Source organism: Piliocolobus tephrosceles, chromosome 18 (genome assembly GCF_002776525.5).
Source record: "Piliocolobus tephrosceles isolate RC106 chromosome 18, ASM277652v3, whole genome shotgun sequence".
Taxonomy (NCBI): domain Eukaryota; kingdom Metazoa; phylum Chordata; class Mammalia; order Primates; family Cercopithecidae; genus Piliocolobus; species Piliocolobus tephrosceles.
Genome location: NC_045451.1, coordinates 60,918,284 through 60,932,206, shown reverse-complemented (window position 1 = coordinate 60,932,206; position 13,923 = coordinate 60,918,284). Strand labels below are relative to the sequence as shown.

The following is a 13,923-nucleotide window of genomic DNA, read 5'->3' as shown; positions in this document are numbered from 1 at the left end:
CCAGACATTTTAAAAGCTGAAGAGATACTAGAAAGCCTTTATAATTGACACAGTGTGATACTAGCACATGAAAAAGCAACAGAGACCAACGGAATAGAAGGTTTAGAAATAATCCCAAGTACACATGGAAATTTAATGTATGAAGAAAGTGGCACTGCCAACCAATAAACACACACATTTTAAAATAAATGCTGTGGAGATAACTAGATAGCCATTTATTGAATAAAGATAAAATTGGATGTATCTCAGAATTTACCATACTTGATAAATTCCAAATAGATGTCAAAGTAAAAACGGAAAAAAATGTAAGTATCAGAGAAAATATGGATGAATTCCTTTATAATCTGGACATAGGGGGAATCTTTCTAACTATGATTCAAAATTTTGAAGCAAAAAAAGATTGATAATTTGGAGACATTTAAAAATTGTGCGGCAAAGTAACAAAATGCAGAAGCAAAGTCTAAAACATGAAAAATTGCAAAAATAAAAAATCTGCATTTTACCACAGAAAAAGGGCTAAGCTCCCTAACATGTAAAGAGCTTCTAAAAACTGGGAAGAAAATTTAAAATGAACAAAAAATATGGACGGGCAGATCACAGAAGGAATTCAAATGGCCCTTAAAACATAAAAAGAGGCCGGCGTGGTGGCTCAAGCCTGTAATTCCAGCACTTTGGGAGGCCGAGACGGGCGGATCACGAGGTCAGGAGATCGAGACCATCCTGGCTAACACGGTGAAACCCCGTCTCTACTAAAAAATACAAAACACTAGCCAGGCGAGGTGGCGAGCGCCTGCAGTTCCAGCTACTCGGGAGGCTGAGGCAGGAGAATGGCATGAACCCGGGAGGCGGAGCTTGCAGTGAGCCAAGATCGCACCACTGTACTCCAGCCTGGGCGACAGAGCGAGACTCCGTCTCAAAAAAAAAAAAAACATGAAAAGATGTTCAACCTTACTCATGAGAAGAACAGAAATTAAAATTAACATCAGAATAGAAAAAATAGAAAATAAAATTAAAATTACACTGAGATACCACTTTGTCACCTATTAAACGGACAAAAATTCAAAAGTCTTACAACATATTGTTGGTGAAGACAACAGACAATCCCATATATTACTAGTGTAAATGTAAAATAGCCAACTCTTAGGAGAGGGAGAATATTTTAACGGTGAGCAAAATTATATATGCACGTGTCTTCGACCCAGCAATCTCACTTCTAGGAATCTACTCCAAAGACACTGCTAAAAATATAAAATGACTTATGAGCAAAGTTACTAATAGCATAAACAACTCAGATGTCCATCCATGAGAGACTGAATAAACAATGCTAACACTCACAAAATGGAACAGGATGCAGCTATAAAAAGGAATGAGGAAAATCATACCCCAATATGTAGCATGCTACTTTTTGTGTAAACAAATGATAAAAAAAAGAATATCAACATATCTATGTATGTATCAATGTATATCTGTATATGGATATATATTTGCTTATATTTATAAGAATAAACACTGAAATGTCAAATCAAAAGAAAGAGTAAAGGGAAAAGAACAGGGTAGAGAGACGTGGATCAAAGTAAGAATATTCTGAATATATCCTGTATAGTTTTAACTTTCAAACCACGTAAATGGGCCTGGCACAGTAGCTCACACCTTTAATCCCAACACTTTGGGAGGCTAAGAGTTTCATCTTGGCCTAGGCAACACCACAAGATCCCATCTCTACAAAACATTTTTAAAATTAGCCAGGCGTGGTAGCACGTGCCTCTAGTCCCAGCCGCTCAGGAGATTGAAGTGAGAGAATCGCTTGAGCCCAGGAGGAAGAGGCTGCAGTGAACCGTGATCATGCCACTGCACTCCAGCCTGGGCGACAGAGCAAGATCCTGTCTCAAAAAACAAGCCAGGCCTGTTTTCATGGTGGCTCATGCCTGTAATCCCAACACTTTGGGAGGCTGAGGCAGGCAGATCACTTGAGCTCAGGAGTTCAAGACCAGCCTGGCCAACATGGCAAAATCCTGCCTCTACTAAAAATACAAAAATTAGCCGGGCATGGTGGCGCATGCCTGTAGTCCCAGCTACTTGGGAGACTGAGTCAGAAGAATTGCTGGAAACTGCACGGGTGGAGGTTGCAGCGAGCCGAGATAGTGCCACCACACTCTAGCCTGGGCGACAGAGCAAGACCGTCTCAAAACAAAAACAAAAACAAAAAAACCCAAACCAACCAAAAAGCATGTAAATGTTTCACATACACACACAAAAAAATTAAATCAAAAAGGAAAGAAAGCACTTTTTAAGTATGGAGGGGGGAAAAAACCTAAAATGAAAGAGTCTAACTGACATGAAGTTGGTGAAATAATCAGTATAAAGCACTTTTTCTTCTTTTCAAAAATAAAACATCATAGCTCTATTCACTGAACAAGGACAAGAAACAATTTCAACCAGTAGTAAAGAGTAGCATTCCCCACCGAAAGGAAAGAGTTTCCTGGAGGAATGGCTGATTTCCAAGTCTGAGGCAAGAAATGTACAAGATGAGCCTGAGTACCTTATTGCAGGAAAAAAAAAAAAAAAAAAAACAAGGACGCTCTGTCAAAGATAATTAGGGTCATATACAAATAACACCAGAATCAACCTGAAGAAGCCCCCATTAGCCAAAGACAGAACAAGCTGAGTATCAGCAAGGATGACATAAATTGACTGAAACACACCAAAAGTATTTTTAAATGTGTTTATAATGATGCCAAAAATAAAAAACAAAACAAAAAAGACAGCGAAATAAATAAATCAATGTTGGTTGTGTCTTGTTTGTGACTCACATGGATCATATCAACAGGCTCTTATGCATATTAGCTTTTCAGGTAATGGGAGACCTCAGAAGGAGACTGTATGTAGGGAGAGAGGAGAATAAGGGTAGGGGATATATTCCTCTGCCTCCCTTAATATCTGATCAACAAGCTCCTCTTTACTTGAAACCACACTGCCTGTCAGAGAGCCCTCTTCCATAGAGCTGCCCTCCTCAGCTGTTCTCCTCTTCCCTTGTTCCTGCTGGCCTAGAGGCGATCCCAACTCCCTTCCTCACTGTGGCCAGTCACAGAGTACTGCACTATCCTTACCGGCTTGGCTTCCTTAAATATCATCTACACCTTTGTAAACAGTCCTTTACTTAAACTTCCCTCAAATTACCCAGTTCGTGGCATATCTACCATAATAAGTCTCCAAAGTACCTTGCTATAAAAAGTGGCAATTAAGGAAAAGATTGAAGCATTCATCCTGTATTTCATGAATTGTATTTCATGGTAAACATATAGCCCTAGTTGATATTAATGTGTAAAAGTTCTACTTTTAACAGAAGAATTACAGTTCATAAATGTGAAAGGAATAACAGAATTAGAAAATCATTATTTTGCTATTCCCTAATGAAATAACAGGGATTCGGCTAAAGATCATGAATGAATGGAACCATTAGATGAAAGGTTAATGAAGGATTCTTTCAGGAAGTTACCACAGACTGATGCCACCTGAACAGAATGATCAACCTTAGCATCACTACAGGCCAGCCAGACATTATGCACCTCCATGTGAGGCAAAAGAAAATACAATCTATTAAGTACCGCTGACTAGAAATCTGAAATAAGTAAATCAAGTTTTTAGATCTACCTACTATAGGAAATACGGAAAATACAGGAAGTTAAATTATATCATCAGGAAAGTAAAAAGAAAAATCCAGAATGTAAAACAATGTCCTGTATAATACCCCTGACCTTGTTCCTTCAACATGCAGGGGGAGGGGAGTTGGAGAAGTTGGGGGAATGAGATTTCTCTATATTAAGAAGAGACTTAAAAGACTCTTAAAGGACCTAACCAAAGAAAAGCAACATTTGGACTTTGGATCCCGATTCTAATAAAGCAACTGTAAAATAGACGCTGTTTTAGACAATCAGAGAAATCTGAATATAAACTGGGGATTAATGATACCAAAGCACTTTCAATTTTCCTAGGCATGATAATGGCCATTATGATTATGTAAGAAAATGTCTTTTTTTTTTTTTCAAAGATGCTTATTGAAGTATGTAAGGATGAAATGACAATATATGGAATTTACTTTAAAATATTTTGGTAAGAAAAAGGGTGATTAATGAAATCAAATGTGATGACATTTTGAAAACTGCAAAATCTGAGTAACAGGAATTCACCATCCTATTTTCCCTACTTCTGTGTACGTTTGAAATTTTTCATTATAAAATTACCAAACAGAATGAAAATTCACACTTTCCACTGTAACTACAGTTTTCAAACTTGAGTGTGTCTAAGAAGCCACATCTCATGCAAATCCTAAGAATCATCCCAAAAAATTGTGATTTTATTTGTCTAGGCAAGATTCCAGGTTCCATTTTTAACAAGTGCCTCAAGTGAATCTGATAGAGACAATCCACAGCCTCATATCTGAAAACTATACACTTAATGGCTTTACTACAAGTAAACTAAACCTTAAAGGAAAGTCATAATCACATCTCTTACCTGCCCTTCACCTTATCCCACACCTATCTTAGTGTGATAGACATTTAATTAATCCTTTTCCTGACACTATAAATTCCATGAAAGCGGGGCATGTTTGTTTTTATTCACCATGGTGTTCCATTGCATAGCAGAATTCCTAGCACACAGTATACACCAAATAAACATTTGTCAAATGAATGAGTGAAAGAATAACAGAAAAGAGAAAAGGGAAAGTTAATTGCAGTGCACTGTTTCAAAATTAGTTTGAGGGATGGGTGCTGTGGCTCACGCCTGTAATCCTAGCACTTTGGGAGGCTGAGGCCAATGGCTCGCTTGAGACCAGCCTGGGCAACATGGCAAAACCCCATCTCAACCAAAAAAAATACAAAAATTAGCCAGGCAAGATGACACATGCCTGTAGTCCCAGTTACTCAAGAGGCTGAGGCAGAAGGATGGCTTGAGCTCAGGAGGTGGAGGTTGCAGTGAGCTGAGATCGTGCCACCACACTTCAGCCTGGGTGACAGGGCCAGACCCTGTCTCAAAAAAAAAAAAAAAAAGTAGTTCAAGACAACAATCTGAGAAAATTTTCAATTTCTGGCCAAAAATCTGGTATCAGAAGTAAGGATCAATTAAGAGGGGCACAGGTTGGCTTACCCTTAAAAATATAACACAAGTATAAGATAATCTCTCACCTCCCTGACATATCAGACTTTGGACGTTAATTTGTACATCTACCTTCCTATTGTTTAGGAACTGTAATAAAAATATACTCTATATTTCATAATCCCAAACAGGGCAAGTATACTAGAGAAGAAAACTATATCTTTACATCTTAATAGATAAACAAATGAAAAATTATACTTCCTCTGTTCAAACCTCTACAGTTATGAACATAAGTCACAAATTCAAAAACTAATGCCAAATGTAACTATTGAAATTAATTTAGGAACTAGTTCCAAAAACAGCACTTACTAAAGATGGCTGACAATCTTACATTTCTACCCCAACATCATTTAACTGTTTAAGTTTTATTTCTTAAATAATAAATCAATGACAATTTTTTTGAAGTTTTAATTGAAGTGTAATAAAGTCTCATAGAATTTTTATTTTATTTATTTATTTATTTATTTGAGACAGAGTCTCACTTTGACAACCAGACTAGAGTGCAGTGGCACCAACATGGCTCATTGCAGCCTCAACCTCCTGAGCTCAAGCAATCTTGCTACCTCAATCTCCCAAGTAGCTGAGACTACAGGTGGAAGCCACAACACCCAGGTAATATTTTTATTTTTTTTGTAGAGCCGAGGTCTCTCTATGTTGCCCAGGCCGGTCTCAAACTCCTGGGCTCAAGGGATACATGCACCTTGGCCTCCAAAAGTGCTAGGATTACAGGTGTGAGCCACCATGCCAGGCCTATCATAGAATTTTCAGAGATACAAGGGACATCAGCAACTATCTGGTCCAATCTTTGTTCTACAAATAGGAACCTGAAGGTTAGATAAGAAAAATTATGTACTTCGTCACACAGAGAGTTAATAGTAAAACAAGACTATGCTCTGAATTTTCAGTCCAGTGTTATTTTCACAACACCACACTAATGGCATATTTTTAAGAATAAATACTTTCCATTGTGAATTGCGGTACTATCTGTTCATCTTCTTGAACACATGTGTGTTGTATCCAACAGCTATACTGTGGACTTAAACTAAATGGATATGCCCCCTTTTTAGTGGGGATGAGAATGGAGAAGTAGAGCTATTGGATTATCTTCAGCAATAGAACTCTATATGTAGTATTTCCTGGTAAGTGGGTTTTTCTATCAATTATCATAATAGAATCTGCAGTTTTCACCATATATCCATAACACCGAAACTTACAATCATGAAGTAAAACTAGTGTAAAGTTATACAAAGTCTAATCTAAAACTGAGAATTTACTCTTTGTTCAATATAAAATTTTACATGTAGTTCCTTCTTCTGGATTAAAAACATTTCTGACTCAAAAGATTAATGAATTAACTAATTCATATCTCAGCTGTTACTCTGAGCCACCTCTCTACACACCCACAGGGTGGCTGTAGTGCAAGAGGGCCTATTTACAGAACACATACTGAAAGTATAAAAGATACATACAGAAAGAGAACAAGATAACAACTCAATCTCCATAAATTAGTTCCCAATTGCCTTTTATATCCAACTAAACCCTTGGCACAAAGTAGACACTATGTTATAAATCATGACTAAACAAATAAACAGTCTGTAAAAGATCCTCCCCATTTATTCAATCTATCTATTAATAAATATCTCAATTTTCAGTTACAATTGGCTTAGATGTCAATAATGCACAGCTAGATTATGAATTTATGAGCAGTTTGAGGTGCTAGATAAATTACTCTGCACTTAGAGAAGACAATAAACATCAACTTCTAGACTGAGCACACTGACTAGTATCTAACAGAAATATTATAAATATGACATATTACAATTGCTTACTAAATACCAAATGCTGTGATAGTTGTTTTGACTGTATTATTCAATTCTTACAACAATCTAGTACTTTTATCCCCTCTTATTTTTCTGAAGATGAAATAGCATTGACAGGTTAAAATAACCCCCAAAATATTTCAGCAAATACATGGCAGAGCCTAGATTTCAATCCAAGTTTAGGCCCTATACAAGATTTGCTGAATGAATAAAAATGAATTAGGAGAGTAACTTTTTTTTTTTTTAAAGAAGTTCCTTCAACATACTAACATCCAAAAAAGTCTGGTCCAAACTAACCAGATATGCAATTGATACTAATAACACCTATTAACACACAAATTAGGAACACTGGCAGAGATACAACTTTGAGGCTCAAAGATTTAATGACCTCAGGTCTTTTCATTCCAAGAGGAATATATCCCCAAAACTGATCAGTTCAACTGGCAAGGCGTACCGGGAATTAGACAGCAATAATCTAGATTCTAAAATGCTACCCAAAATCTGCTGTAATAACCCAGTGTGTGGACTAACACTGTCAAAAAAGTTCACAACAAAAATTCCAGTTTAGTGACAGGGACAATAGTGGAATTAATGACAAAACAGGTAAGTTTATGGGAGGAAGCCTGTTTTGGAATATGAGGGATTTGAGACTAACATGACATCCAAGTAGAGATACTTACAAGGCAGTCAGATATTTACGGTTTGAAACAAAAGACTAAAGATTTGGGTATCATGTGCATAGAGATAACAGTAATTGAAGCAGTAAGAATGGATGAATTCTCCAAGAGAGTGAAGACAAAGGTAAGCATTATAGGCCAAAGATTGAGGCAAAGAAAAAAAGAATGAAAAGATGGGAAAGCACTAGGTCAAGAGAGCCCAGGAAGATAATTTAAAGGAAGAAAAACTCAAATACTAACACCAGAAATTTCATTTACGTTTATCTTCCACATTCTGAACAACTCCCTAATGAGAAATAGTAGTGACAAACATGTACAAAAGGAACGGCACAGTGTAAGAACTCAACATGCACTGTTCGACTCACATTGGTTCCCTTCCATCTCCTCCACTCACCCGTTGCTACACCTCCACCAGCCAGAAGAAAAGTGGAAAGGTCATGTTCTTAACTGGCATCGTGAAGCAGTGTGCGAATAAATATGCTACAAGCAAGATGGCTGTATTTTCAGGAAAAGTATGTCAAACTTCAAAACAAATATATCCATAACCCTCCCAACCACTTTTGTTTTTCCTTTTAAGACAGATTCTCACTGTGTGGCCCAGGCTGGAATGCAGTGGCACAATCTCGGCTCATTGCAACCTCCCCATCCTGGGCTCAAGCAGTTCTCTGGCCTCAGCCTTTCAGAAGCTGGGACCAGAGGCGCATGCCATTACGCCTGGCTAATTTTTTGCATTTTTGGTAGAAACGGGGTTTCATCATGTTGCTCAAGCTGCTCTCAAACTCCTGGGCTCAAGCTATTCACCTGCCTTGGCCTCCCGAAGTGCTGGGATTACAGGCATGAGCCAGTGTACCTGGCCTTGTTTTTCCTTTTTAATTTACAAATCATAAGATCTTTTCCTCTGCAAAGATTAAACAGACTTAACTAAACTCTATCCCTTACTCTGTTTTCAAGGGTACTCAAAATCACTGAGAAATTATTACAGGCCCTAGAGAAAATAATTAGAAGATAAGGTGGTCAGAAAAAGGGAAAGAGCTCCCGATAATCCTTATAAACTGTACCATGGACAGTAAGAAGGACAACTATTAGGACACTGGAAAGAATATGACTTACAGAAAAGCAAAGCTGACTAATTTGAATGCTCTAGGAAACAAGCGAATAGTTATCATAATATAGCTTAATATTTGCAGACTATTTTAGCTTTTATATATAATATGAAGACTGAACTTACTTAGTTCTTGAAAAAAATTATAGGTGTTCCAGAAAAGGCTGGATATCCACTTACCAGAGTTCTTCCAGCTACATTATTCTACACTACTGCAGGTTGAGTAGCCCTTGTTTAAAATGCTTGGGACTAGAAGTGTTTCAGACTGCAGACTTTTTCAGATTTTAAAATACTTGCATATACTAAGATACCATGGGGATGGGGACAAGTCTAAATAAGAAATTCATTTACGTTTCACACATACCTTACACAAACAACCTGAAGGTCATTTTATGCAATATTTTAATAATTTTGTGCATGAAACGAAGTTTTGACTGCAACCCACTGCACAAGGTCAGGTGTGTAATTTTCCACTTGCGGCATCATGTCAGTACTCAAAAAGTTTCAGATTTTGAGCACTTCGAATTTCAAATTTCAGATTACAGATGCTATTCATCATTAGTGTCTCAACAAAAAAGCTGTTTAGTGGGTAAGGTAGTTAAAAGGACATACATCAGCAAACTTCTGAAACCAAAAGATTTGGAAGTTTCCATTTCTAAGCATGAATCTAGTAAAGGACGTAGAGAAGAAATAATTTGAGAACCTTATTTTTGGGATTACAAAAAAAACCCTAGAACTAAATTGCCTGTGGCACATAATACACACTAATAAGTAAGTATCAGTTAAACAAATCAGCAAAAGTCAAAATAATAGAGAAAGGCAACCAATGTAAAAGGAGTTTTGCTCCTATAATATATGAGAAGTCCAAAGTCCAGATTAGGGGAGAACAAGAACAAACTCACTGAAAAAGTTGAAGTCACCCGATAAGTCACTCTGAATGACAGAACGAATGAATGAATGAATGCTCAATGTTAAACATAAGACATCATGCAAAGAAAATTCATGCTAGATACTACAAAACCGGAAAAAAGGACTTTTTGTCTCCAAAGGAAATTCAGTCTTGGGCCAGGCACGGTGTCTCACACCTGTAATCCCAGCACTCTGGGAGGCCGAGGCGCGCAGCTTACTTGCGGTCAGGAGAACAAGACCAGCCTGGCCAACATGAAACCCCATCTCTACTAAAAATATGGAAATTAGCTGGGTGTGGTAGTACACGCCTGTAATCCCAACTACTCACAGGGGCTGAGGCAGGAGAATCACTTGAACCTGGGAGGCGGAGGTTGCAGTGAGCCAAGATCACACCACTGCACTCCAGCCTGGGCAACAGAGTGAGATTCCATCTCAGAAAAAAAAAGGAAAATTCAGTCTTTCCCAAGTTCAGATTGATAGGCTAATAATATTTCAGTAACAGCTATCAATAAACAGCTGTGGAACTAAACATTAAAAGGGGACAAGATTATAAGATTTCAAAGGGAAAAAAACAACCAAATCTGTCTGTTGACTATTCTCTTTTTCAAAATGTTGTTTTAGAACTGTTGGCCTCCATGATACCTGGCTGTCCTAACTCTAGAGGCCTTGATTGCTTACTTCCTGCACTCTTCCTCCTTGTTCAACCTTCATCTTTCACCCTGTTTTCCCTCCACTGTTTCTCCCTTTATCATCATATCAACTTGCACCTTTGTGCAAATGACTTCCAAATCATTATCTGTAATTATGGGCTCAGTTCTGTATCTCTAACAGTCTACAGGTCATTTCCTCATGATTGTTCCACTATCCCCTCAAACACAACAAATCTAAAATTGAATTTATCTGTAGGCCTATTCTTCAAAGCCAAGCAATTTCCAAACCTGACTTTGCTATTTTTACCATTCTCCCCATAATCCAGGCTCAACTTTTTTAGGGTCATCTGACTACTGCCTCTCTCTTTGGTTCCCCTTCTTTTCCCCAAGCCTGCCAATAAAGTTCCATTAATTCTTCTTTTCGCATTCTTATGCCCCAATTTTGGGCTTCAATCATTTCTGGACTATTACAATAATAATTTTTTAAAACCATCCAATCTCACCACCTCTCCAATCTTTTCCCACGCTAACCCATCTTCCACACAATAGATTCATCTTCTTCATTCATTCTAGCATGGTCTTATTTATAAATATTTAACAGCCACAACATTGTAAAGGCAGTCCAAAATCCTTAGCCTACCAATCAAATCCTCCACAATCTAACCTTAATCTTTCCTTCCAACCTTATCTTCCTTGTTTCCCCAAACCTGTCATAGCCAGTCATGCCTCCATCCTCTATTCACGTTATCCTCCACTCCTCCTGAGTACCCTCTATCTAAATCCTATCCATCCATCATAAAACATACTTTGGCTCTCTCAATTCACAGTGACTTCTTCCTCTCAATTTCCAAGAGCATACATTATCTAAACAATCATCTGGAATTTATCACGTTTCTCAATCTGTGAAGTGTTGGCTTTGTTTCTGTGTATATATGTGAGATAAGGTTTTGTCTTCCATCAAATAGATTGGACTCTCAGGGAAAGAGTCCATCCATGACTTATATTTCCTTGTATCCTCCACACCTAAATAAAGGTCCCCACCAAATGAAGCTATAGTAAGAGCCTAGAAGATGATTAAAATAAAAAAAGAAAGCTACAAAACCCTCCTTATAACACCATCTCATGTAATAAGGAGATCGAAAAGCAAAATAAACTCAAAAATACATGAAAACTGGATAAATATTAAAAGCTAAATCAGACTTCTTAGAAGTTATAGAAATCCTTACTAGAAAGATATATTCTAATTCCTTCCACTTATCTCGTTTAATAAAATGGTTTAAAATCCATTGTGCATCAACTTTCTTTACTATTTCTCAATATGAAGAGCATCCATAATGTGGTAAGACATTTCTAACAACCCACAATACTCTTATTTCCTGGTCAGGGATGCTTAAAACAATTCTGAAAGTTTTGGGAAGCTTCTTGTAAAGCCCATACACGTGGAAAAATATGCACGTTAATTTTAAACAATCTACATTAATTTTCCTTTGATTAAAGATGGGATTTTTTAATTGTATTATGTCTTTGAATGGTATTATTTTGTTTCCTTAATCTTAACTCCCAAAATTGAACATATCTAACATTATTTCACTGAAGACTTTGTGAAATCCTGTTCATATACATACTCCCTGAAACCTTATTTTTAGAGATTTTGTGGTTTTGTTTGGACTAAAAGAGAAATATTATATAACCCTTAGTTGTTCAGAAACTCGTTTACAGAGGAAATGTATCAAACCTAAGAATTCCAATTATTTACAGATAACTGTAGGTTATCAACCACTTAACTATTTTTAAAATGGGATTTTGGTTTTTCATGTCACAAAACCCTCTTCAGAATGTTTTAAAAGTGACAATGTTAAGTGCCACACCACCAAAAAGTTACAATAACTGTATGGTCGGTACTTTTGTAACCAATAATATAATAAGTCAACATTGTAATGACATATGACCAATTATCTTGGGTTTTTACAATAGTTCAGCCAAAAGTTCCTTCAAACTCAAATCACCTATGAAATTTTGGCTCAAAAATCACTTGCTCAATATCAATTATCCGTTGTCACTTTCAAGGCTAAAAACTAAACCCCTAGGAGCTAAATCGCCAAAAAAAAAAAAAAAAAAAGCAAAGTTGTCTTTTCAATGTAACTGTCAAACTGATCAAAAAGATTAATATTACTACGATCGCCATTCAACAAACTACATACGTTGCGGTAACTCTGACGTAATAACTTTTTATAGGATGCCTGCAATAGCAGTTTGTAAGTATCTTTCGGGTACTCATGAACTGAGTCAGAATTAAAAGTTCAGAGAGTAGTACAGAGCCAGTCAAATGGCAAATAGGACCACGCCATGAGATGTTAATGGTACTCCAAGATTCTTCAGGAAACAGAAATCTAGCGTTTTCCAAGACGATTATGCACACCTGAGACTTTCTTTTGCAGCGAACCAGAGTAATGCAAGAGGAAGGAAAGACATGCAAAACCCCAGACAAGCAAAAGAGAACAGCGCTACTCACCAGCAAACAATCCGAATTCACTTCCGATTTGGGATCCCGCAGCAGGTTGTCGATTTTTTCAAATCGAGTCTCAAAACTGTCCCCAGTCGACATGTTGCTGCTGCTGTGACAATGCCCTCGTACCAGCACCAGCAGCGGAAAGCAATTTCAACCAACTTCCTCCGCGGTGGGTTCGCAGCCGCGGGGCGGAGGAGCCGGAACCTCAGGGTCACCAGGTGCGCCCGGTTCCCCCTTCTTCCCCTCACTGAGGGGACCTCCGCTCTCCAGACCCCGGGCCGGGGGCAACAGCGACCCACAGCCGCTCGGACGCCCAAAGTCGCATCCCACCCGGCAGCCCCTCACGACAGCCGACAGCGCCGTCGCCACCAGCCTCGTCGCTCCGGCGAGGTGCTTCAGCCTAGCGGGCCCCGGCCGCCGTCGCCATGGAGGGGTCCCCGTCCCGAGATGGGCAGGAGCGGGGAGAGAAAGAGAAGCAGGGTGGAGACTCCCTCCGGGCAACAAGGGAGGGAGAAGAGGAAAGGCGAAAGCGAAGGGCGGGTGAGGAGCTGTGCCAGCTGCGGCTGCGGCTCGGGCCACGGGCCGGGCCCGCTCCGCTCAGAGGCGCTGTAGACGGTCTAGCCCCGCGTCCCCGGCTCTACTTGGCCCGGCCCGACGCACCGATCAGTCTCGGCCACGAGCTGGTCCCCGCGGGACAGCCTCACTCTCCCATTTTGTCCCGTCGCTGCTGGGGCTGCTGCTACGGTGTCCGGTGGGGCAGGGCGAGGTCGATGCCCGATGGAGACTTAGCAGAGGAAGGCTGGAGAGCGGGCGAAGAGGAAGACGATAGTTGGATCCCGGCGGCTGCTGATGGGGGAGCTCCTGGGAGGGGCTGCGGTCCCAGCCGGGGAAAGGGCGAGTCGCGGCGGCGAATGCCTGGGGGGGTGGGGCGAGGGGGGGCCGAGAGGCACTAATATGTCCGCCTTCCTGTTCAAACAAACGGAGACCGCCGGCGCAGACTGCGCATGCGGGGCGCGGACGCTCGGAAGGGGAACCAGCCGGGACCCCGCGCGCGCGCGCGCGCGCACGCTGTCGCCTCCGCAGGGCGGGGCGGGGCGGTGAG

The 13,923-nt window shown here is 39.6% G+C and overlaps 1 protein-coding gene across 3 annotated transcripts in view; it reads right to left on the bottom strand.

The window, feature by feature from the left end:
* The window catches only part of ROCK1 (Rho associated coiled-coil containing protein kinase 1), a 154,698-nt gene extending 141,026 nt beyond the window's left edge, over positions 1-13,672 (bottom strand). For 2 of the 3 annotated variants that reach the window (XM_026456016.2, XM_026456014.1), the window contains exon 1: positions 12,825-13,672. In XM_026456016.2, the coding sequence (XP_026311801.1) occupies positions 12,825-12,917 (93 nt within the window). In that variant the 5' untranslated portion in view covers positions 12,918-13,672. The remainder of the gene's footprint in view (positions 1-12,824) is intronic. The other variant, XM_026456015.1, reaches the window with a different exon arrangement.
* Positions 13,673-13,923: the final 251 nt, after the last annotated feature.